At 45.3% G+C, this 25565-nt stretch overlaps 1 protein-coding gene and 1 long non-coding RNA gene across 3 annotated transcripts; one reads left to right on the plus strand and one right to left on the minus strand.

Annotated features, from left to right (window-relative positions):
* Positions 1–2093: 2093 nt before the first annotated feature.
* Positions 2094–5358, minus strand: LOC123828149 (patr class I histocompatibility antigen, A-2 alpha chain-like). Of its 2 annotated transcripts, XM_045852795.1 has the most exons (8): positions 5233–5358; positions 4716–5000; positions 4173–4448; positions 3330–3605; positions 3159–3263; positions 2696–2728; positions 2540–2587; positions 2094–2381 (listed from the first exon to the last, which is right to left on the minus strand). In XM_045852795.1, exons 1-8 carry the CDS (start codon positions 5294–5296, stop codon positions 2377–2379), a joined length of 1092 nt encoding a protein of 363 aa, XP_045708751.1. In that variant the 5' UTR covers positions 5297–5358; the 3' UTR covers positions 2094–2376. The 2 variants fall into 2 exon arrangements, with proteins under 2 accessions (XP_045708751.1, XP_045708749.1); XM_045852793.1 differs by having other exon boundaries at positions 3159–3605.
* Positions 5359–5429: 71 nt separating this feature from the next.
* LOC123828153 lies at positions 5430–15574 on the plus strand. Its single transcript, XR_006787432.1, has 5 exons — positions 5430–5496; positions 9297–9417; positions 11705–11795; positions 12152–12307; positions 12989–15574. It is a non-coding gene; the product is annotated as an uncharacterized LOC123828153 (long non-coding RNA).
* Positions 15575–25565: the final 9991 nt, after the last annotated feature.

Raw genomic sequence — 25565 nt, forward strand, 5'->3', positions numbered from 1 at the left:
GCTCCTCTTCTCAGTACCCCATCCCCAAGTCCCTCACACTGTCATCCCTGTGACCCAGGCTGGTCTTCCTGTGGGTTCTAGTCCCACAGCTCTTGCTGCTCACACCTCAGATCTGGTCTGTGGCTTTTCCTGAAACAGAGTGAGCCCCCAAATCCCACATAGAAATCCTTTTATGTTTTGATTAGAAAATATTAGGGACCATTAAGCTCCAGAAATCACTCAGGGGGTAATCCCAGAGAGCGTGCATTCTGAGATTTTCATTATGTTGACCTGAGAGCCACTTTCTCAATCTTCTGCTTGACTTTACCCCATGGGAGAGAAAACGCTGTGCCTTTCATATCATGTGACAACATGTGAATGACCTTTTCCCACCCAAAAAAATACAAAAACCAAAAAACCCTTAAACATGCATTTAAGTCCTTTCCCCACCCTGGGCCCTACCACATCACAGAATTGCATGGTTCAAAATCTATCTGAGATCAGGATGGCTTGTGGGCTTGTCAAGATCTACTCAAATTTCTCCTCAAAGAGTGCTATCAGAATGTTGGGCATGATGTCCAAGTTAGTACCTTTTTCAACTTAAAATATTTTTCTTTTTATCTTCCCATCAATATTTATCCCCACATTCCCTCTCCCACCTGCACCAACCCCTGCCCCCATATTATTACAAGTTGTCTGTGTCCATGAGTTAAATATATACATATTAAACATGTATATGGCTTATTCAGTAATATCCCTGATAATTCTAGGTCCCATCTGACACCACACATAATTATGATAATGTTATTGACCATATTCCCTAAGCTGTGCTTCACACCCTTCTAAAATGTGTTGAAGGCTAATATAGGACAACCAGCACATTGTCATTGACTTGGGTAGAAGGTATGAGAGGGGCTAAGGAGGGGGAGTGTAGAAGTGGTGAAGAGCACAGCAGGACAATCTCAGAATATCTCCCTGTAAATAACTAATGAATGACAAACACCAAATGGTGAATCTCTGATGGGGAAACATGGCCATCACAGGCTGGGGAGTCACCAGATTGAATGTCGCCACTGTTGGGACAAGTGGGTGCAGTGTCCAGTCCTTGTTCCTCCTCTTCCACAGTCCTGATTCCCTCAGTGGCCTCATACACGCTCACAGATTTAAATGTCATTTTTGTAGCATCTCCTCCATATCTATGTCTCCAGCCCAGACATTTCTCCTCAAGGTCCCCACACTCATCTGTCCAACCTGACACCTCACTGGTGTTTCTAACACACATCTCACCTTGACCTTCTCTTCAGCTGAAAGCTTGAAATGCCAACCCCTCCCCCACACATGATCCTGCCAGAGTCTTTCCCATCTCTGCGATGTAACCCCATCTTTCTGCTGGCACAGTACACATGTGGGGTGCCCTCCTTGACTCTTTCCCCAGACCCTAGATTGAATCCTTAGGAAATGCTGTGAAATCCATCTTCCAAATGCATTCAGTGTCCAGTCCCTTCCCACTGTTTCCACCACTCACAGCCCTGTCAGAACACCCAGCACCTGCAGCCTGGAACCATGGGAGTTTCCCCACACCTTTCCCTCCTGCCTGGCTGGTCCCTTGTCTCCTGATTCTGTTCTCAGCCCAGCAGCCAGACTGACCCTGTGGCCTAAGGGCTCTCCCTTGAGGAAGAACTCTCAGAGGAAGCCACTAAGGACATTGGCTCCTTGGCCATGACCTTCCAGGACTCAGCATCTGCAGAATGAGAGCAGTGTCTGCAGTGGATTAAGGATCCTGGATGATGAAACAGTTCCTGCTTTAAGCAGGTGTTTCTCACCTTCTGATTGGTCAGCTCTCTGCACCCCACATGGACACCCCTGAGGTCTACAAGATGGGGCCCTGGAAATTTGGAATAACTCCTAAGCAACAAAGTGGCACTTGGTTAGCATCAGGGAAGTAAAAACATTAAAGCCAGAGGCTCCAAAAGGTATATTTGGAGGTGCAGGAAGAAACTGTGAATAGTGCATGGAGCACAGGTGGTCACAGGGAACATCACTGGGGACCCATGAAGTCCCCTTGTCCCATGGCACACAGTCTGTCCCTCCTGGGTTGTCTCCATACCTCACAGTGAATTTATAAATGTAAAGTTTATTAAAACAGCTTAATAAACAGGATGAAGGTATAGATAGAATAAGACCCACCGGAAACAATACACCTTGGAGCTTTGAATCTACATCTCTTTTGATCTATTTACATATATATATCATTAATATTAAAATAATTCAGGGACATTGAGATGATTAAATAAGGCTCTGATGCTGGGTGCAGAAACAGTAGACAGTGAAGCTTAAAGTGTCAAGGGGAGGCTGCAGTGACTATTTTAGCACCAAGTCCTGTGGAAAGCAGATCTGTCACCCTGGAAAGAAAGTAATCGTAAAAAATTCAGGTCAGTCTCAGAAGGGTCACATTCTCCCACAGCACCACATGCTCAGAATGTCCCACTCTGAGAATCCCCAAAACCCAGCTGGGTCCCTGGGTCCCAAGGTCCCCCACTTCCTGCCCCCACTGTCTCACCATCAGGAGCTGTGAGAGACACATCAGAGCCCTGGGCACTGTTGCTGCCTGGGGAAGACATAACAGCAGAGTTATGGGTGGGGGAGCCCCCCTCACAGACCCAGCCCACACTCTCCCAAGGGTCCCAGACATCACCTCCCCAACACCCAGACTTACAGGGAGCCTTAGCATAGCTCTCTCTACCTCTGCCTGTGGGAAGAAAATGTTCTGTGAGAAGTCAGGGAGAATGCTGGGTCCCGTGACCCTAAAGAAGCCCCATACTCTGATGCACAGGGAAGGTTCCAGAACTGTGACTGAACACTCATGTTAGAATCCAGAAACACTGGGAAAGTACATGTGTGGGGACTGGACCTACTGCCACTCTGGACATCTGTCCTCAGCAGGGGCCTTTCCCTCTGGACTCTGGCAGATGGGAATCAGTCCCCAGCGCTAGAACCATCAGGTGATAAATGTGTCCCTCACTTTCCCAAGGGCCTCAATAAAGAGTCAGTGTTAGCTAACAGGCCCCAGATGGACAAGCACCCATGTGGGGACATGATGCCCATAACAAGGCAGAGCACACTTCCACCTGGGCTTGACCCCCAGGGGGACAGGAAACTCAGCCCTGCCACTTGCTCACCTGAGCACTTCCTCCTCCACAGCACAGCTCCAGTCACCACAGCTCCAAGGAGACCCAGGGCAGCAGTGATGCCAACGATGATGATGGTGGTCTGAGGAGGGGGGTCTGTGAGGGGAATTTGAGAGGCCAATTTCAGGCCTGAGTCCTGACCCTGCCCAGGGACACTCTCACCCCATCTCAGGGTCAGGGGCTCAGGCAGTCCCTCGTGCTGCACATGGCACGTGTATCTCTGCTCCTCTCCAGGGGGCACGAGCACAGCTGCCCACTTCTGGAAGGTCCCGTCCCCTGCAGGCCTGGTCTCCACCAGCTCCATGTCCTGGGTCAGGTCCTCCCCATCACGCTGCCAGATCAGGGTGATGTCCGCAGGGTAGAAGCCCAGGGCCCAGCACTTCAGGGTGACCTCATGGTCAGAGATGGGGTGGTGGGTCATGTGTGTTTTTGGAGGGTCTGAGGAGAGGGTGAGAAAATTCAGGAAGTTTACATGGTCATGGGACACTCCAGCAGTGCTCATGTGACCACCTTGAGAGTGGACAGGACGGTGGTGGTGGGGGCGGGGGAGAGGGAGAACAACACCCAGACACCAGCCTGGCAGAGGCACCTGGGATATTTTCCTATTTCTTGGAAATTTCCAGAATCAGGGCGAGAAGCTAAGGTAGGAGTGTGCAGGTCTCTAAGGAGAGACAAGACTCAGGTGGAGACTGAATGACTCAGAAAACCCTGAGTGAGGCCTCCAGAGAAGGTCTCAGGTGGAGAACCAGGGAGACTGTCCTGGTGCACCAGGTGCTGCAGGGTGTGAGGGAACCGCTGTGGGGTGTTTCAGGGAGAAGCTGGGTCCATTATCATCCTTTAGAGAAAGCTGGGCCCAAAGGTGAGTCACAGAATAAGGACACCTGGGGGACTCTTCCTGTCCTGAGCAGGAGGGACATTCTAACACTAGCCCATTTGCCTCCTCTCCTTGTAGGAAGCCACCCCAAGCCACAGATCCCCTCCTCCAGAAGGCCCACGACCTGGTACCTGTTCGGAGCAAGGTCTCCTTTCCGTTTTTTAGGAACAGGCGGAGCCAGTGCACGCAGAGTTGCCCTAGGACTCCCTGTCTTTGCTCTGCCGCAGGGAGCTCCACCAGCTTGCGCCAGGTGATCCGGGCCGCCATGTCGGTTGCGGTCCAGGAGCGCAGGTCCTCGTTCAGGGCGATGAAGTCGGTGCCGTCGTAGGCGAACTGAGTGTACCCGCGGAGGAAGCGTCCGTCCGAGCTCACGTCGCAGCCCCTCATTTCCTGGAAGGTGTGAGCCCCTGACCCCCGCCCCGGGGTCAGGTCCCTCCACTTATTCCCACCGGGAGCAGGAGTCTCCCGGGACCGCACAGGTGAGGACCCGGCTCGCGGTGTTGAACCCCAACTGAGAATTCAAACGGGTTTAAGTCCCCATGGATTCCTTCTGGGTTGGATGTCCCGCGCACCCCGCAGCCACGGAGCGACGCTGGGACCCGGATAGTCGGGGCGACCCCGGCCTTTCCGTGGGGATGAGGGTCGCGTCGGTTCCCCCGGGGCACGTGACTCACCGTCCTCGCTCTGGTTGTAGTAGGCGCGCAGGTTGTTCAGGTTCCCTCCATACATCTTCTCGTAGTTTTTGATTACCCGCGTGTAGTCGTCCCAAAAATGTGGGTGCTCCTGCTCCACCCACGGCTGCTCCATCCACGGCACCCGCGGCTCCAGCCTCGGGTTCGGGGCGTCGCTGTCGAACCGCAGGATCTCCGTGTCGCCCACGTAGACGAGGACTTTGAACTGAGACTTCCCGCGGCCCGGTCCGGACACGGAGCTGGAGAAAATTCTCAGGCTGTGGGGCCCTGGGGGCTGGAAGGACACTTGTCCTTGGCAGTCGGGCGGTTAAGGGCTCGAGTCCCGGGAAAGGAAAGAGGGTGGGTGGTGAGAGGAGGGGGAAGGGGGACGGAGGCTGGAGTTGGCGGTCCGCGGTCTAAGTCGCGGGTGCTGGAGGCGCGCTTTTCCTGGGTCCTGTGTCCGTGCCTGGTCCCCTGGCTCCTGCCCCGCAGAGGCCGTCCCTCCCGACCCTGCACTCACCGGCCCAGGTCTCGGTCAGGGCCAGGGCCCCCGAGAGCAGCAGGAGCAGCGGTGGGGGCCCCATGACTCTCCAGGAGAGTTCCTGTTGTCAGAGAGGACTTTATATAGCCAGAACCACCGTTACACTGATTGGCTGCTCTAATGTTCAGACATTCAATGGGAGTGAGACATGCGGTAGCATCATGTGTATCCGGAAGGAAGTATCTGACGTAGGTTGTAAGAGGGAGAAGTGAAACCCACAGGAGAAGGGGACTCCTCAGTCCTGTGAGTACCCCCCTCACCCCATTTTGGTCCTTCAGGTCTCATTGCTAAGACCCTGCAGCTAGGCCTGGGGACCCGGGACTTTGCACTGAGCCCCCTCCTACACGGAGAAGTCTCTGTCCCTCTGTCTCCCTGAGTCCCGGACCACGAGGTTGTTTTATTCATCGCGTCTCAAACGTTTTGGTTTCAGAATATCTGTACTGCCTTACAAAATAGGGAGGACGGCCAGAATAATTGTGTTTGTGTGCGTTATAGCTGTCAGTATTACCATAAGGAAAAACAGTTTGAACAAAATTATTTAGAATAACTTTAACAACCTATGACATGTTAACAGAAATAATATTTTTATAAAAAATAACTATTCCCCAAATAAAAAGTAGTGACAAGAGTGGGTCTGCCTACATGTTACACTTTTGCAAGTCTGAGTGCTTGTCTGCCTCGTTAGAAGGTCTCTGGATTTTCATATTTGCTTCTGCGTTTAATCTACTATTTTGGTTGTAGTTTACTAAAAATATACAGCCTCACACAAATATGTAGGGGAGGATTTTTAAACCTTTCAGATAAGTGTGGATATTCATCTTGGATTGTACTGTAAAGCTACACAAGTGGTAGTTCCTGAAAAACTCTTTGCAGAGTGGAACCTGAAACAAATCCATTGAGTATTCCCTATTCTGTTACATTACTTGAGTGGTTCTTGTATTGATGTAGGATTATTTAAAATTAATGCATAATTTCATTAGAGATCTCCCAGTGTTGATACATTTAATGACACATCATCAAAAATCACATTTGTTAACGTTGCCACAGATCCCACTGGAAACAGCTGTCAGCTCTGGGAAGCTGTCTGGCTGTCGTGGGAAGACAGACACACGTTTGCCAGAATCCTGGTTTTCCTCTGAGAGCTTCCATTCCATCCAGACAACAAGTGCTGTCAGGTGTCAACTGCCTGTTGACTCTCCTTGAGGGAGAAGCTCACATTCATTTGAGAGAGTGTTCACCTGTTCACCACACCTCAGTCATCACAGCTTCTGTGTCTCTCATTCTCTTAAGTGAACTTGCTGTTCTGTGAAGAAGAGGCTGACTCAGCCCTCACAGGTCACTTTCCTGGGCTCATGGTACTTGGGAATGAATGTAGCAGAAGTGTGTTTGTGCACTTTCCCAGTCATCATAGGAGATATTTTATTTTTTTATTCTCCATTTTCATTAAGGACAGTTAAGAAATTAATTCATTTGTATAATGAATTCAAGATATATTTATCTTCTTTTAAAATATTTTTTTATTTTCCAATTACAGTTGATCTACAATATTAAATTGGGTTCTGTGCAACTCTATGTTTACATGTTGATGTAAATTACAAACTGATCACCCCAATAAATCCAGTACCCATCTCGCACCATTTGTAGTTATTTCAATATTAATGACTGTATTGTATTCCCTGTGCTGCACTTTACTTCCACATGACTGTTCTGTAACCACCAGTGTGTCCTTCTGAATCCCTTCACCTTTTTCTCCCTTCAGTCCCTTCAGTCCCATACCATCTGGCAACCAGCATCTGTTCCATGAATCTGTAAGTCTGTTCTGTTCTGCTTGATTACTTCATTTTTCATATTCCACATAGAAGTGCAATCATCTGGTGTTTGTCTTTCTTTGACTCACTTATTTCACTCAGCACAATACCTTCCATTCATGTAGTCACCAGTGGTAAGCTTTCATGCACTTTTATGGCTGAGTCATATTTTGCTGTACACATGCACCACTTCTTCATCCATTCATCTCTTGAAGGACACTTAGGTTGCTTCCATATACTGGCCTCTGTAAATGATGCTGCAGTGAATATATGGTTGTGTATGTCTTTTTGATGTCGTGTTTTTTTTTTTCAGATAAATAGCCAGAATTTGAATGGCTGGGTCCTTCTTTGTCTCTTGGTATAGCCTTTGTTTTAAAGTCTGTGGTTTCTGGTATAAGTATTGCTACTCCAGCTTGAATTGTTTGTTTCCATTTTCATGAAATATCTTTTTCCATCCTTGTGCTTTCAGTCTCTGTGTGTCTTCCTATCTGAATTGAGTCACTTACAGGCAGCATAAGTAAGGGTCTTATTTTCTTATCCATTCAGTCACCATATATCTTTTGATTAGAGCAATTAATTAATTTGCATTTATACTAATTTCTGATAGAGATGTAGTTGTTGCCATTTTGTTATTCATATTTGTTTTATTTTTCTTCTTCTCCTTAATGAAGACCTTTTAACATTTCCTGTACTATTGGTTTGATGGTGATAAACTCTGTTAGTTTTTTCTTGTCTGGAACACTCTTTATTGGTCTCTTGATTAAAAATGATAGCTCCTTGGTTTTCATACCTTGGAATATTTCTTGTCAATCTCATTTGACCTGAAAAGTTTTTGTTTAGAAATCAACTTTTCATCTTATGTGAGCTGCCTTGTTGATAATTAAATGCTTTTATCTTGGTGCTTTTAAAATTCTCTCTTTGTCTTTAACCTTTGTCATTTTCTTTCATTGTTTTTTAAAAAATTTCTCATTTTAACCTTTGTCATTTTCATTATGTTGTGTCTTGGAGTGGGCTTCTTTAGATTTATCTTGTTTGGGACTCTGCACTCTGGACTTGTGTGTCTACTTTCTTCATCAGGTTAGGGAAATTCTCTGTCATTGGTTTTCAAATAGGGCTTCCATTCCCTGCCCTCTCTCTTCCCTTCCAGGCGCCACCATGATATGAATGTTGGTATGCATGAAGTCATCTGAGAAGCTCCTTATGCTATTCTCAGTCTTCCTTCCTTCCTTCTTTCCTTCCTTCCTTCCTTCCTTCCTTCCTTCCTCTCTTTCTCTCTCTTTCTCTCCTCATTCTCTCCTTCCCTATTCCTTCCTCCCTCCCTCCTCTTCCTCCCTCTCTCTCTCTCCTGTTGTGACTGTGTGTTTTCTGGTACTTTATCTTCCCAATCTATGATTTTATCCTGTGCTTCATCTACTCCACTTTTGATTCTCTGTAATATATTCTTCATTTCACTTATGGTATTTTTGATTTCTAATGTTTTCTATTTCCATTTTAATGTTTCCTGTTTCTTTGTTGAAGTTCACACTAGGTTCATCCACTCTGCCCCTAAGTTCATTGAGCATCCTTACAACCAGTGTTTTGAACTCTGCCTCTGGTTGATTGGTTGCCTGAAATTTGGTTAGTTCTTTTCCTGGAGTTTTGTTCTGCTCTTTCATTTAGGACATGCTTCTCTCTCCTCATTTAGTCTGCCTTCCTGTGTTTGTTTCTATTGTGAGGTACAGCTGGTCCATCCCCTGGGTCTTGGTAGTGTATCCCCATGTAGTGGGTGTCCTGTAGGGCCCAGTAGTGCAGTCTCCTCCCTGTTCACCCATCCTGGGCAGTCCTGGTGTCCACCATCCCCTCTGTGTGCACCCTGCTGTTGCAGTTGAGTTATGATTGCTATCTTGATGCAGACATTTCTCTTTTAGGACTTTATCCTAAGAAGATAATCACACATGTTCTCAATTATATATATATATATGTATATGTATGTATATATGTATGTATGTATATGTATATGTATATATACACATATATACATGTGTGTGTGTGTGTGTGTACATATACATACATACACACGCAAGGGTGCTTCTTGTATTGTGGTCTTATAAAAGCATAAGGATGGATTTCTCTAAATGCTCCAATCAATAGAATGATGGTAACTGTTGATGGGGAACTCAGGAGTTGAGAAAATTTTAGTGTTAGGTAACAGTTAATAAGCTTAGTGATGAAGGCCTGTAAAAACTATTGTTTCAGGCACTGAAGGAACCACCCACCTGAACCCAGGTAACACAAGCAATTCCATCTTTGTGCTCCAGGGGGACTGCAAGTGATCAAGATCATATCTGAAGGACTTCTGGCCAAGATGGAGGCATAGGTAGACACACTGTGCCTCCTCACACAATCAAAATTCAGACAACAACAACTTAGAAGCAAAATAACAATCAGAACTGTCAGAAAATTGTACTGTATGGAAGTCGGACAACCAAGGAGTTAAAATAGACACATTCATCCAGACAGTAGGAAGGGTGGAGTCAGGCAGCTGGGCAGAGAGGGGTCACAACACAAAAAGTGGTGGCACCAGGTGCATAAGGTATCCCAGGCACCCAAGACTGCAATGGGCAGACCCTGGGTGTGCAGGCTGCAGCTGGGAGACCCCGGGTGCATGGTGGGAATTGGCAGACCCAGTGAGGCAGTGATTGTGAAGTGGGGCACTGCATACAAGGTGGCTGGCTGACCAGGTGATCCCACATTCACAGGCAGATAAACCGGGCAAAACTGGGGAGCGAGACAGACCACACAACCTAGGGTCCCAGCACCAAGAAATAGAGCCTCAGGACACTGATTGAAAACGCCTGTGGGGGTTGACACACAGGGAGAGACTCCTAGCCTCAAAGGAGAGTGTGTTGGAGAGACCCAAAAGGTCCTAGAATGTGTACAAGGCCACCCACATGGGAATTAACACCAGAAACACCCAGTTTACTTGGGTAAAACAGCAGAAGGGGCTGAAATCTGACTGAGAGCAAAGCAAGTGCCACTGTTCCCTCTTGGACCCTGCCCCCACATACAGCATCACAACCCAGCAACTGAATTGCTCCACCCTGGGGAACACCTAAGGCTCCGCCCCTCACTACTAACAGGCATGCCAAGACAAAAAAATTACCCAAATGAAAGAACAGATCAAAACTCCAAAAAAATTACAACTAACCAACAAAGAGGTAGTCATCCTATCAGATGCACAGTTCAAAACACTGGTAATCAGGATGCTCACAGAATTGGTTGAATTTGGTTGAAAATTACATGAAAAAATGCAGACTACACTAAGTGAACTGAAGGAAAATATACAGGGAACCAATAGTGATGGGAAGGAAACTGGGACTCAAATCAATGGTGTGGACCAGAAGGAAGAACGAAACATCCACTCAGAAAAGAATGAAGAAATAAGAATTCAAAAAAAATGAAGAAAGGCTTAAGAACCTCCAGGACATTTTTAAATGTTCCAACATCCAAATTATAGGGCTACCAGTGAGAGAAGAGGAACAGCAACAAGTGGAAAAGTTATTTGAACAAATAGTAAAGGAGAACTTCCCCAATCTGGTGAAGGAAATAGACTTCCAGGAAGTCCAGGAAGCTCAGAGAATCCCAAAGAAGTTGGATCCAAGGAGGAACACACCAAGGCACATCATAATTACATTAGCCAAGTTTAAAGATAAGGAGAGAATCTTAAAAGCAGCAAGAGAAAAGGAGAGTTACCTACAAAGGAGTTCCCATCAGACTGTCAGCTGATTTCTCAAAAGAGACCTTGCAGGCAAGAAGGGGCTGGAAAGAAATATTCCAACTCATGAAAGGCAAGGACCTACATCCAAGATTGCTCTACCCAGCAAAGTTTTCATTTAGCATGGAAGGGCAGATAAACTGCTTCTCAGATGAGGTCAAGTTAAAGGAGTTCATTATCACCAACCCCTTATTTTGCGAAATGTTAAAGGGTCTTATCTAAGAAAAAGAAGATAAAAAACATGTTTACTAAAATGACAGCAAACTCACAATGATTAACAACCGCACCTAAAACAAAAACAAAAAGAAACTAAGCAAGCAACTAGAAGAGGAACAGAACCACAGAAATGGAGATCACATGGAGGGTTATGAACAGGGGAGTGGGAGGGGGAGAGAGGGGGAAAAGGTACAGAGAACAAGTAGCATAGATGGCAGGTAGAAAATAGACAGGGGAGGGCAAGAATAGTGTGGGAAATGTAGAAGCTAAAGAACTTATGACCCATTGACATGAACTAAAGGGGGGAAATGTGGGTGGGGGGGTGTGCGGGGTGGAGGGGAGTGAAGAGGGGAATGAGAAAACTGTAATGGCATAATCAATAAAATATATTTAAAAAGATCATATCTGAGCCCTGTGCTCCAGGGAGGCACAGCCACCACCCAGGACGTAGATAAAAAAATCACAGGTCAACAGATGAAAGAATGCCAGGAAAATTGCTTTTATATGATTAGCATTTTCCCTGATGGTAACTGTGTGGCTTGGCTTTGTGCCCTGAGGAGCAAATTCAAGGTCAAACCAGAATTTCCTTGTAGCATTCCAGCAAGGCAGATTTAAGAAAGCCTATATATGATCAATTACTATTATTTTAAAGATTTTATTTATTTATTGTTAGAAAGAGGGGAAGGGAGGAAGAGATGGAGAGAAACATCTATGTGTGGTTACATCTCCCGCACTCCCTAATGGGCATCTGGCTCAAAACCCAGGTATGTATCCTGACTGGGAATCAAACCAGTGACCCTCAGTTCACAGGCTGGCACTCAGTCCAATGAGCCACACCAGCCAGGGATCAATTACTATTCTTGTTGGGTTTCTGCAAATAATTAGGCCAAATTAACATTGGACTTAATGCAGTCTCTTTGATATATAAAAAAAGAGGGCAATTGTGTTACTATGGAAATCATAACACTCAATTGTGGGTCTTGGGCTCCAGTTAAATTTTTATTTTTCACCTACAAACTGAAATGGATATTGATTTTTTCTAGTTTTCTTTCAAACGAATGTTTCATTTTTCTTTCATCCTTTGACTTGGGATTATTGAAAACCGCTGATGCAATGCCAGCCATGCAGCATTCACCTGCGCACCTGACGACATCATCAGACATTTAAACTGCACACAAGGAGGATCTGTCACACTGTCACTGCTCACTGTCATTCCAGCAAAGGCCTTGCTTTGGAAGTCTTCTCCTCTGACTCAGCCTTGCAGACTCAGAAACTGGTGAGGACTTTCTGCGTTCATTAACCTTTGAGTTCTTCCTGTTTTTATAGGGCATATGTCAATGATCTCATTACCTGGTTCCTTGTGTCCACACTAGAGGCCTCTGTAGAGAAGCCCATCTGCATCTCCACCTCCTGAAATTAGACTCAGTGGTTTGACTGAATGGGCTTGTTGTCAGGACTAGTTGTGAGACAGGAGAGTAAGGAGGTAGGATAATTCCTGGACAAGTGGGATGAGTTAACCGAGACAGCAAAATTAAACAAGGCCAAACAGTGTGAACAATTTACAGACAGCTAGTGATTTACAGAACCTTTCTCCCTAACCAAGGACACTGAGAGCAAAGGGTTTATGGTCTCCTCCATGGCCGTAAACCACAGGACTTGGGAAGACAGGAGGAGGAGTCTGTTGCAGGGAGGCAGCAGTGGCACAAAGGGAGGGAGCTTGGGAAGATGCTAAGGACTCACCTTTCAGCTCCTCCCCTTAGTACCAAGAAAAACAGCACCTCAATGCCCTCCACCTCCAAGAATGTCTCCCTTTGAATTCCCATGTTTTCCCCCATATAAACTTAGTTCTGAATACTCAAGATAGGTGGATGTTCAGGTTTTAACCTGCCACCTTCTCAGACTGCTGGCCTCTGATATTAAAAGCACAATTATAAATAATCCCTCTCTCTTCTTTTAGGCTGAGCAGTAACAGACAGCACGAGCCCCGGACTAAGTTGCCCTCTGGTCTCAATTCTGGTGACCCAGATGTTGAAGAGTTTCCCTTGGGGCAGCCTCTCACCATGTATGGACCCCACCAGGTGTTGAGCCTGCTGGAGCAAAAGGGAAATTCGTGGCTCAGTGCTGGAAGAATGGGCAGGTACCAGGCTATTCCTCTCGACCACTCCAATGTCTCCCTCAGAACAGTGACTAAGCTAAACCCTGCCTCTCTTCTCCCAAGGCCTGACTTGGCTGTGCTAATACATGACTGAGCTGAGATCACTGATTCTTCTAGCAGAATTGATGTACAGGACCATCCTGTAGAAGAAACAGACTGGACTCTCTGTGCAGATGGAAGCAGTTATATGGACACAGGAAACATAGAGGCTGGGTATGCAGTAGTGAGGTTTGAAGGAGGAGTGGAGGCCCAGGACTTGCTGCCAGGAACCTCTGTTCAGAAAGCTGCACTGATTGCATTGAGGAAGATGCTGGAATTGTCACAAGAAAAGAGAGTGAATGGGTGTGCCTCCTCGAGGTACACTGTCCTGATTTGGCTTGCACATGGTTCCATCTGGAAGGAAAGAGGACTATTAACCTCCAGTAAAAAGGAGATTAAGCATGCAGCAGAAGTTTAAAAACTATTAGGGAATCCTCAGGTACCTTTACTGGAGGCAGTCATGCACTGCCCAGGACATTAGAAAGAGGACACTGAAGTGGGTAGAGGAAACATTCTGGCTGATGGAGCAGCAAAGGAGGCTGCTAAAGGAACACTTACAATGCTTTTGGTACCTCTTCTAGACTTGTCAGAATTTCACCTTGAATATTCGACTGCAGACTTAGAGAAAGACTGGAGTTGGGGTTTTGATGAAGAAGGTCCTGACAGGAGATGGAGAGAGAATAAGAAAGGAGTCACACTGTTTCCTGAACATTTAGTAGAGCCAGTCATAAAGCATTTGCATGAGGCTACACACTGTGGAAGAGACTCATTAACCACCTATGTCAAGCTGTGGCTCACAGGTCCTGGAATTTCTAAGGCCAAGGAAAAGTAATTGCTGGGTGTGTTGTGTGCCAGAAGTACAGCCCCAAGACAGATCCCCAGCAAAAGAACGAAGGGAAATAATACCAGAGAAAGAGCCCATTTGAGGACTGGCTGATAGACTTTACTCAGATGTCAAGGGTCCAAGGGTGGAAATATTTGCTAGTCTTTGTTGAAACCTTTTCCAAGATGGATAGAAGCTTATCCTACTAGAATAGAGAAATTCTTGGGGGGGAGCAAAAGCTTTATTGAAGGAAATAATCCCTCACTTTGGCCTCGCTGGCAGCATCCAGATCAATAATGGACCTGCTTTTGTTTCAGAAATTACACAGGAGGTTAGTACATTTTTAGGAATCTAGTGGAGACTCCACACAGCATGGAGACCTCAGGCTTCTGGGAAAGTAGAAAAGGTGAATCACACCTTGAAGAAAAATGTGGCCATGTTATGTGAAGAAACTCATGTCCATTGGGATCAAGCTTTGCCTATTACCCTGCTCAGGATAAGGGTGACTCCTCAAAGTGGGATTCGGCTGAGTTTTTATGAGAGTGTTTATGGGCGACTATTTCAGGCTATGATTGGGGTGGGAGACATAAATACTGATGAAGAAATGAAGGTAAAGTATAAGTACAACATTTAAGTCAGAACTTAGCTGTAACTAATGACATTTATTGTGTTAGGGATCTCTGCCCTGCAGGTTCCCTACATTCCACTGAGTCTGGAGATAAGGTGGTACTTGGACCTTGGATGACAGGATCACCAGAGAGCTTACTACAAGAAAAGAGGGCTGGACTTTGGGACTTACTCCTTACCAGTCCCACCTCAATGATGTCAGCCTTGGACTGAACCTTGGACTCTTGACACCAGAAAGGAAAGAGCTGGAATAATGATGGACTAGTGAACCACAGGAAGACCTAAAATCATCTTTTGATAGCCATGGCTTATATTCTTTTCATTAATTTTTATTTGCTGACAGGAAAAATGGTTGTCAGCTCTGGGAAGCTCTCTGGCTGCCTTGGGGAGACACACCTTTGCCAGAATCCTGGTTTTCCTCTGAGAGCTTCCATTCCATCCAGACAACAAGTGCTGTCAGGTGTCAGCTGCCCCTTGACTCTCCTTGAGGGAGAAGCTCAGGTTCATTTGGGAGAGTGTTCGCCAGTTCACCACACCTCAGTCATCACAGGTTCTGTGTCTCTCATTCTCTTAAGTGAACTTACTGTTCCATGAAGAAGAGGCTGGCTCAGCCCTCACAGGTCACTTTCCTGGGCTCATGACACTTGGGGATGAATGTAGCAGAGTGTGTTTGTGCACTTTCCTGGTCATCATGGGATATATTTTACTTTTTAATTCTCCATTTTCACTAAGGACAGTTAAGAAATTAATCCATTTGTATAATGAATTCAAGATATACCTATCTTCTTTTAAAATATTTTTTATTTTTCAATTACAGTTGATCTACAATATTAAGTCGGGTTCTGTACAACTCTGTATTTACATATTTATGTAAGTTACAAACTGATCACCCCAATAAATCCAGTAATGATCTGATACCTTTTGTGGTTATTACAATATTAATGACTGTATTCCCTGTGCTGCACTTTACTTCCCCATGACTGTTCTGTAACCACCAGTGTGTCCTTCTTAATCCCTTCTCCTTTTTCTCCCAGTCCTCCAGTCCCATACCATCTGGCAGCTAGCATCTATTCCATGAATCTGTTTCTGTTTTTCTAGATTACTTTATTTTTCATATTCCACATAGAAGTGCAATCATCTGGCATTTGTCTTTTTCTATCTGACAAGTTTCACTCAGTACAATACCTTCCATTCCTGTAGTTGCCAATGGCAAGATTTCATTCTTTTTATGGCTGAGGCATATTCCCTTGTACATATGCACCACTTCTTGATCAAATCATCTGTTGATGGACACTTAGGTTGCTTCCATATACCGGCTTTTGCAAATGATGCTGCAGTGAACACATGGATATGAATGTCTTTTTGATTTAGTGTTTTGGGTTTTTTACAGATAAATACCCAGAAGTGGACTGGCTGGGTCCTTCTTTGTCTCTTGGTATAGCCTTTGTTTTAAAGTCTGTGTTTTCTGGTATAAGTATTGCTACTCCAGCTTTAATTGTTTGTTTCCATTTTCATGAAATATCTTTTTCCATCCTTGTGCTTTCAGTCTGTGTGTGTCTTTCTATCTGAATTGAGTCACTTATAGGCAGCATAAGTGAGCACCTTATTTTCTTATCCATTCAGTCACCATACGTGTTTTGATTAGAGCAATTAACTCATTTGCACTTATACTAATATATTTTTATTATTTTTATTTTTACTTTTTAAATTTGTGATATGTGGTTATTGCTATTTTATTTATTATTCATATTTGTTTTATTTTTCTTCTTCTTCTTCTTCTTCTTAATGAAGACCCTTTATATTTCTTGTACTACTGGTTTGGTGGTAATAAACTCTGTTAGCTTTTTCTTGTCTGGAATGCTCTTTATTTGTCTCTTGATTAAAAGTGATAGCTCCTTGGTTTTCATTACTTTGAATATTTCTTGTCAATCTCTTTTGACCTGAAAAGTATTTGTTTAGAAATCATCTTTCTATCTTATGGGGGCTGCCTTGTTGATAATTAAGTGCTTTTATCTTGGTGCTTTTAAAATTCTCTCTTTGTCTTTAACATTTTTCATTTTCTTTCATGCTTTTTAAAAATTTCTCATGTTAACCTTTGTCATTTTCATTATGTTGTGTCTTGGAGTGGGCTTCTTTGGGTTTATCTTGTTTGGGACTCCGCAGTCTGGACTAGTGTGTCTACTTTCTTCAGCAGGTTATAAAAATTTTCTGTCATTGCTTTTCAAATAGGGTTTCCATTCCTTGCCCTCTCTCTTCTCTTCCAGGTGCCACCATGATATGAATGTTGGTATGCATGAAGTCATCTGAGAGGCTCCTTATGCTCTCCTCATTTTTGTTTTTGTTGTGCTCTTTTTATTGTTTCTTTCTCTCTCTCTTTCTTTCCTCCTCTCTCTCCCTTCCTCCCTCCTTCCCTCTCCCTTCCTCCCTCCCTCCTCTCTCTTTCTCTCTCTCTCTCTCTGTCTGTCTCTCTCTTCTGTTCCGATTGTGTGTTTTCTGGTTCTTTACCTTCCCAAACTCTGATTTCATCCTGTGCTTCATCTACTCCACTGTTGATTCTCTGTAATGTATTCTTCATTTTTGTTATGGCATTTTTTATTTCTAATGTTTTCTATCTCCATTTTTATGTTTCCTGTCTCTTTGTTGAAGTTCACACTAAGTTCATCCACTCTGCCCCTAAGTTCATTGAGCATCCTTATAACTGGTATTTTGAACTCTGCGTCTGGTTGATTGCTTGCCCAAAATTTGGTTAGTTCTCTTCCTGGAGTTTTGTTCTGCTCTTTCATTTAGGACATGCTTCTCTCTCCTCATTTAGTCTGCCTTCCTGTGTTTGTTTCTGTTGTGAGGTAGAGCTGCTCCGTCTCCTGGTCTTGGTAGCGTGTCCCCATGCAGTGGGTGTCCTGTAGGGCCCAGGGGTGTGGTCTCCTCCCTGTTCACCCGACCTGGGCACTCCTGGTGTCTACCTTCCCTGCTGTGTGCTGTGTGCACCCAGCTGTTGCTGTTGAGTTATGATTGCTATGTTGACACAGAAATTTCCCTTTTAGTAATTTACCCTAAGAAGATAATCACACATGTTCTCAAATATATATATGCAAGGGTGCTTCTTGTATTGTGGTTTTATAAAAGCAAAAGGATGGAATGTCTCTAAATGCTCCAATCAATAGAATGATGGTAACTGTTGATGGGGAACTCAGGAGTTGAGAAAATTTTAGTGTTAGGTAACGGTTAATAAGCTTAGTAATGAGGGCCTGTAAAACACCGTTGTTTCAGGCACTGAAGGAACCACCAACCTGAACCCAGGTAACAGAGGGATTCCATCTTTGTGCCCCAGGGGGACTGCAAGCAATCAAGATCATATCTGAGCCACCCAGGACACAAATAAAAAATCACAGGTCAACAGATGAAAGAATGCTAGGAAAATTGCTTGTATATGATTAACATTTTCCCTGATGGCAACTGTGTGTCTTGGCTTCTGTGCCCTGAGGAACAAATTCAAGGTCAAAATAGAATTTCCTTGTAGCATTGCAGCAAGGCAGATTTAAGAAAGTCTATATGATCAATTACTATTTTTTAAAGATTTTATTTATTTATTTTTAGAAAGAGGGGAAGGGAGGAAGACATGGAGAGAAACAACAATGTGTGGTTACCTCTCCCACACTCCCTAATGTGCACCTGGCCCACAACCCATGTGCCCTGACTGAGATTTGAAGCAGCAACCCTTCAATTCACAGGCTGGAACTCAATCCAATGAGCCACACCAGCCAGGGCTCAATTACTATTCTTGTTGGGTTTGTGCAAATAATTAGGCCAAATTAACCCTGGACTTAATGCAGTCTCTTTGATAAAACAAAAAGAGGGCAATTGTAAGGGAGGGAAATTGTGTTTCTATGGAAATCATAACACTCAATTGTGGGTCTTGGGCTCCAGTTAAATTTTTTATTTTTCACCTACAAACTGAATTACATCCTGAATTTTCCCGGTTGTCTTTCAAATGAATGTTTTATTTTTCTCTCATTCTTTGACTTGGGATTATTGAGAACCACTGATGCAATGCCAGCCATACAGAATTCACCTGCACAACTGATGACATCTCCAGACATTTAAACTGCACACAGGGAGGATCTGTCACACTGTCACTGCTCACTGTCATTCCAGCAAAGGCCTTGCTTTGGAATTCTTCTCCTCTGACAGACTTGCAGACTCAGAAACTGGTGAGGACTTTCTGTGTTCATTAACCTCTGTGTTCTTCCTGTTTTCATGGGGCGTATGCCAATGACCGTGTTTACCTGGCTGCTTGTGCCCACACTAGAGGCCTCTCTTGAGAAGCCCATCTGCATCTCCACCTCCTGAAATGAGACTCGGTGGTTTGACTGAATGGGCTTGTTGTCAGGACTAGATATGAGACAGGAGAGTAAGGAGGTAGGATAATTCTTGGACGAGTGGGATGAGGAAACTGACACAAGAAAGTTAAATAAGGCCAAGGAGTGTGAGCAATTCACAGCCAGCTAGTGATTTACAGAACCTTATCTCCCTAACCAAGGACACTGAGAGCAAAGGGTTTAGGTTCTCCTCCCTGGCCATAAACCACAGGACTCAGGGGAAGACAGGAGGAGGAAAGTGTTGCAGAGAGGCAGCAGTGGCACAAAGGGAGGGAGCTTGGGAAGACACTGAGGACTCCCCTTTCAGCTCCTCCTCCCCTTAGTGCCAAGAGAAAGAGCACCTCACTCACCCCCCCCCCTAACCCTCCCAGGAATTTCCCCCTTCCAATTCCCACATTTCCCCCCCATATAAACTTACTTCTGAAAGGTCAAGATAAGGTAGATGTTAAGGTTTTAATCCCACCCCCTTCTCAGATTGCTGGCCTCTGATATTAAAAGCACAATTATAAATAATCCCTGTCTCTTCTTTTTGGCTGAGCAGTGACAGACAGCATGAGCCCCGGACTCGGTTACCCTCTGGTTTCAATTCTGGTGACCCAGATGTAGAAGAGTTTTCCTTGGGGCAGCCTCTCACCATTATTGACCCCACCAAGTGTTGAGCCTGCTGGAGCAAAAGGGAAATTTGTGGCTCACTGCTGGAAGAATGGGCAGGTACCAGACTATTCCTCTTGACCACCACAATGTCTCCCTCAAAACAGTAACTAAGTTGAACCCTGCCTCTCTTCTCCCAGAGCCTGACTTGGCTGTGCTAATATGTGACTTAACTGAGATCACTGATGAAGTGTCTTTTAGCAGAATTGATGTACAGGACCATCCTCCAGAAGAAGCAGACTGGACTATCTGTGCAGATGGAAGCAGATACATGGACACAGGAAACATAAAGGCTGGGTATGCAGTAGTGAGGTTTGAAGGAGGAGTGGAAGCCCAGGACTAGCTGCCAGGACCCTCTGCTCAGAAAGCTGCACTGATTGCATTGAGGAGGGACGCTGGAAGTGTCACATGAAAAGAGAGTGAATGGGTGTGCCTCCATGAGGTACACTGTCCTGATTTGGTTTTCACAAGGTTCCATCTGGAAGGAAAGATAACTATTGACCTCCGGTAAAAACGGAGATGAAGCATGCAGGAGAAATTTTTAAAATTATTAGGGGCTGCTCAGGTACCTTTCAGGTGGCAGTCATGCAGTGCCCAGGACATTAGAAAGAGGACACTGGAATGGCTAGAGGAAACATTCTGACTGATGGAGCAGCAAAAGAGGCAGCTAAAGGAACACTTACAATGCCTTTGGTACCTCTTCTAGACTTGTCACAATTTGACCTTGAATATTCGACTGCAGACTTAGAGAAAGACAAGAGCTGGGGTTTTGATGAAGAAGGTCCTGACAGGAGATGGAGAGAGAATAAGAAAGGAGTCACACTGCTTCCTGAACATTTAGTAGAGCCAGTCACGAAGCATTTGCATGAGGCCACTCACTGTGGAAGAGACTCATTAACCACCTATGTCAAACTGTGGCTCACAGGTCCTGGACTTTCTAAGGCCACACAATAAGTAATTGCTGGATGTGTTGTGTGCCAGAAGTACAACCCCAAGCAGATCTCCATCAAAAGAAAGAAGGGAAATAATACCAAAGAAAGAGCCCATTTGAGGACTGGCAAATAGTCCCTTACCCAGATGCCAAGGGTCCAAGGGTGGAAATATTTGGTAGTCTCTGTTGATACCTTTTCAGGATGAGTAGGAGCCTATCCTACCAGAACAGAGAAATCCTCAAAGGCAGTAAAAGCCTTACTGAGAGAAATAACCCCTTGTTTTGGCCTCCATGGCAGCATCTAGGGTGATAATGGACCTGCATTCATTTCAGAAATTACACAGGAGGATAGTAAATTTTTAGGAATCTAGTGGAGACTTCACATGGCATGGAGAGCTCAGGCTTCTGGGAAGGTAGAAAAGGTGAATCACACATTGAAGAAAAATATGGCCACGCTGTGCCAAGAAATTCATGTCCATTGTGATCAAGCTTTGCCTATTGCCTTTCTCTGGATAAGGGTGGCTCCTGGAAGTGGGATTCAGCTGAGTCTTTATAAGAGTGTTTACGGGTGACCATTTCAGGCTATGATTGGGTTGGGAGACATGAATATTGACCCAGCAGTGAAGGTAAAGAAATAAGTAGAACATTTAAGTCAGAACTTAGCTGTAACTAATGAGCTTGCTTGTACTAGGGACCTCTGCCCCACAGGTTCCCTACATTCCTCTGAGTCTAGAGATAAGGTGCTACTTAGACCTTGGATGACAGGATCGGCAGACAGCTTCCTACAAGAAAAGTGGGCTGGACTTTGGGACATGCTCTTCACCAACCCCATGTCACTGATGTCAGCAGGAATGAACCTTGGGCTCCTGACACCTGAGTAAAGAAAGCACTGGAATAACGATGGACCAGTGGCCACAGGGAGACCTAAAGGTCATTTTTTGAAAGCCATGGTTTATATTCTTCTTATTACTTTTTATTTAACCCTATGCTATGGAAAACAATCCTTTCAAACCACATTAAAATATTTGGGTATATTTAGCAAAAGCAAAAAAAGAGCCCTAAATACCTCTGACTTCTGTGTTGTAAGAGGAACCTGTGTCAGACTTTCACTTCAGGTCTTGTAGGTGTTTGTACCCCACTGGAGAGCCATAGAAAATCATGCTTTGTTTCAGCATACCAGCAAGAAAATAACCTATTTCTGATATTTATAATCAGAGACCTGCGCTCACTCTAAAGGACAAGAAAATGTTTCCCTTAAAAGTCACTAATGCAGCCCCAGCCAGGGAGGGTGCAGCTTTTGTCACCTGTACAAAAAACCATTTTGCGCTTTCCGCAGACGTGAAGATGAGTTGCATCACCACCACTAATGTGTCTTATGGCTTTGGCCACGTCCAATTGCCTGCAGGATGGTTTCTGTCAATAATACGCAGAAGGACTGTTACTCCCATGTTCCTGAAAACAGCGCTGGGGGACCACGCTCTCTGGGAAAAGGATGGTGTTTATGCCTCAGAAGCCACACCCCCTGGGCTCAATGGGAACTCTCCCTGGCACCTGATTGTAACAGTGATTTGCACTTTTTCAGCTCCACTGAATACATGTCTTTGACGATATTTCTAATGTCAGCCATGGTGACCTCACTGAATATAGAAATACGTAGATCAGCCTGTGTGGTGGCAAATGCTTTGAGTGCCACCTCTCAGGCCATAAGGGTCCTTAGTCAAGAATGGGGACAAGTTAGAGAAGCAGCATTAGAGAATCTTGCTAGTATGGACTTTCTCCTTTTAAACATAATCATTGATGGGAAGAATTTAAAGGGCTCTGCTCTTTGAAACTGCCTGATAATTCACAGCCCCTGGAGCATAAAGTAAAGCAAGGAAACGAAGTGGTATCTGAGACAAAACAACCAGAGGGGTTCTTTGGTGCTGATTTGTACTAAACTAACCTCATGGCTACTAGAAACACTGGTCTTAGTGAGGCACTTGTTTTTGTTCTTGTCACTGTTCTCAGTACTGTAGCTTGTTGTGGCTTACACTGCATCCTCTGACACGAATCTGCTATTCAGTGTTTTCCCTGAATGGGGGTGGGTGATGAGGAGCACAGAAAGAATCACAGGTCAGCAAATGAAATCATGCTGCAGCTTTTATGCGATTAACCATATAAAAATGTTGACAGGGAGAGGTAACATGTGTCAGTGTTCTTCCACCAAAGACCCAGAGGAATGCCTGAGGGCAGACAGTGGGCTGTGTGCATCAGCTGCTGCAGGGGGGAATGCACCCCTGGGGGCATGAGACAGGGATCTGTCCCAGGATGTGGACTCTGGACTATGATCTCAGGAGGATCTGTGGGCACAAGGGGCCCTCTTGATTGGGGTTGTCAGGACGTGGGGAGCAAGTCTGTGACTGGGTATCTTAAGAAATACCTAGGGATGTGGCACACAGAGGCGAGGGTGAGGGGTGATAGGAAAGAGGCTGCCTTCCCTTCTGTTCGCCTGTCTGGGAGCTGCTTGTTAGTGTGTGAGCTGCACCGTGTCTCGTTTCTGTCTGTGCTGAGACAACACGCAGTGTGGTGTTGGTCTGTTTTATGTCCCCAAGGCCTCGGGACAGTCTTGTCTGATGCTGATGTTCTGAGAGACCAGGTACAATGCAACCCGGGAAGAACCCTGCCTAGCAGTGAGCACCAGGCCGGCTCCTGGCAACACTGGGCCTCCCTCTCAGCGCCAGACCCGTTCTGATGTTGGGGCTGCTGTTCCTGCCTTCTTAAATTCTCTTTAGACATATCTACAACCAATCACTTTCACTGGGTCCCTTGGCAGTTGATGTCCCAGGACGTGCCCCAGCCTGAGCAGTCCTCCCTGGGGTGGGGGCTGGGGACAGTGACACTAAGGAAGGGCTTAGGGTGGAAAAAGCAGTAGGAGAGACTCAGTGCTGCTGTACTTGGGCTCCCCAGGGAAGAAAGGAAAAGGAGTGAGCCAAGGTGGGGCTGCTGTTACCTCCCAGGAACAAAGGTCACAAAGAAAAAAGGGCTGGACTGCTTTTGCCTCTGGGATATCAGAAAAGGGGAGCTAGGAGCTGGATGGGCCGGTTAGCCAGGGAGGAACTGCCCCTCCTCTCCTAATTGCACGTGCCCCACCAGGGGAGCTGTAGAGTGTAGGAGGAAGTAAGGAGCTCACACCCAGGAAGGGGCGAGGGTGTGCCCTAGAGTGAGGGGGACCCTGAGTCTTTGTCCTGAAGGTGTTACAGCTCTTCTGTGGGTGAGACCCTTAGAGTAGGGCTTCAGCAGAATATTCACCAGCTTTCCAGGTGCATTTTTAATATGATAATGTGTGGGAATGAGCACATTGTGGGGTTTGGGGAATATTCTTGGTCTGTTGTACTATTTTATTTTTATCTTGAGTCTGTCTGGTTCCAATGGACATTTATTTTCTATTTGTTTCCCTGACTTCATGTGTCCTCTGGGTTTGTCTGGCACAAATGACATTAATTGGGTCTTTGTTCTTTGTTTTTCCCTGTCAGGGTGAATTAAGTTGTGTATTCTCTGCTTAGGGAGCAGAGCTACAAACCATTTGTTCTCAAGTGTCCTTGGTTAGGGGAGATAATGTCTTGAAATTCACCAGCTGGCTGTGAGTTCAAATTGTTTGGGCTTGCTTAATTTTCTTGTCTTAGTTTCCCCATTCCTCTTGCCTAGGAATTTTTTTTTAGCTTCTTACTATCCTGTCTCACTATAGTTCTTCACTCCATGCAAGTGAACTGTTGCAAAGTTCCAGAATATTCTGTGATAGGAGGCTGCTGGGCTCAGAGCTCAGGAGGATATCAAGGGACAGTGTACCCCAGCTAATTAGACTACAGTCAAGTTCATCATCCAGATGGATTTCAAGGCCTCCAATGTACAATGGTACCTAGGTTCTTGTCAGCTTCAGAACTTGTCAAACCTGGTACTGAATAGAGTAATTACAACTGATGGGTTCCTAGGGATGATTTACAGGAAACTCCTATTTATGATGCTGATTAAATTTGGTTACAGAGGGATCTCATCTGAAGGATGAACAGGGACATTACTGAGAGGGATATGCAGTAACTTCCCTGGTGGACATAATTGAGAGCTCTCAGCAACTGGAAGTAAAACCTGCCTGGCAAGCTGAACTCATTGCTCTAACTGGGGCTTGTCACCTGTCCAAAGGTCAGTAGCCAATGTTTACACTGAGAATTGTGTGCACTTGGTGTAGCCATGACTGTGGGATGATATGGAAATAGGGAGGCCTCTTTACTACCTCAGAGCAGCCAATATACATGAAAAACTGGTTGTGGAATTATTAGATTCTGCACAGGAACCAAAAACAATAGGTGACTATCAAAAACTCCAGGGCATTCTAAAGCTGCCACCATGGGAGTGAAAGGAAGTCATTTTGCCGACAGTGAAACTAGACAAGCAGCATTGAACAGAAAAACTATCCAGACCCAAGAATGTACCTTCTTTGTATTAAGTGAATAAAAAATTATCTTTTACAGTTTCAACAGACAGCTAAGGAGGGAGAAAAGAGAATATGCAAGAAAAAGGGGGAAACTTTGACCCAGGCAGAGAGAGGTGGCTTGGACGCAATCAGAACCTGTCTTACCTGTAGGGGCCCAACTCCCTGCACTTGAACCTGTACATGAGCCACCACACTGGGGTCCTGGAAAGGTGGTTTCATGGAGTGAACAATGTCACTGGAGACCTTCTCCTGCTGTAGCTCATGAAAAGTATAGCAGACGTCCTATCTGTCCAAAGTGCAGCCCGGGAACCCACTCCCTGGGTCCCAAGGACATCTCCCACTTCCTGTGGGTCCATGTGAGGACTGGCAATTCATCAAATGTCACCGTGTCAGGGACACAAATGTACATGAGTGATGACTTGTGTGTTTCCTCACTGGGTTGAGGCATTGCCTTGCAGGAGAGT

This window comes from Phyllostomus hastatus, unplaced genomic scaffold (genome assembly GCF_019186645.2).
Source record: "Phyllostomus hastatus isolate PE091 unplaced genomic scaffold, TTU_PhHast_1.1 phas_contig_965, whole genome shotgun sequence".
In the NCBI taxonomy this organism is placed as follows: domain Eukaryota; kingdom Metazoa; phylum Chordata; class Mammalia; order Chiroptera; family Phyllostomidae; genus Phyllostomus; species Phyllostomus hastatus.

What these genes read in the sequence shown, in the direction of transcription:
- LOC123828149 (XM_045852793.1), bottom strand. Translation starts at nt 5,296, where the DNA reads ATGGGGCCCCCACCGCTGCTCCTGCTGCTCTCGGGGGCCCTGGCCCTG. An exon ending in GTGGAGGAGGAAGTGCTCAG is followed by an intron (nt 2,729 to 3,158) that starts GTGAGCAAGTGG and finishes TTCTTCCCACAG; the next exon opens with GCAGAGGTAGAGAGAGCTAT. An exon ending in GAGCTATGCTAAGGCTCCCT is followed by an intron (nt 2,588 to 2,695) that starts GTAAGTCTGGGT and finishes TGTCTTCCCCAG; the next exon opens with GCAGCAACAGTGCCCAGGGC.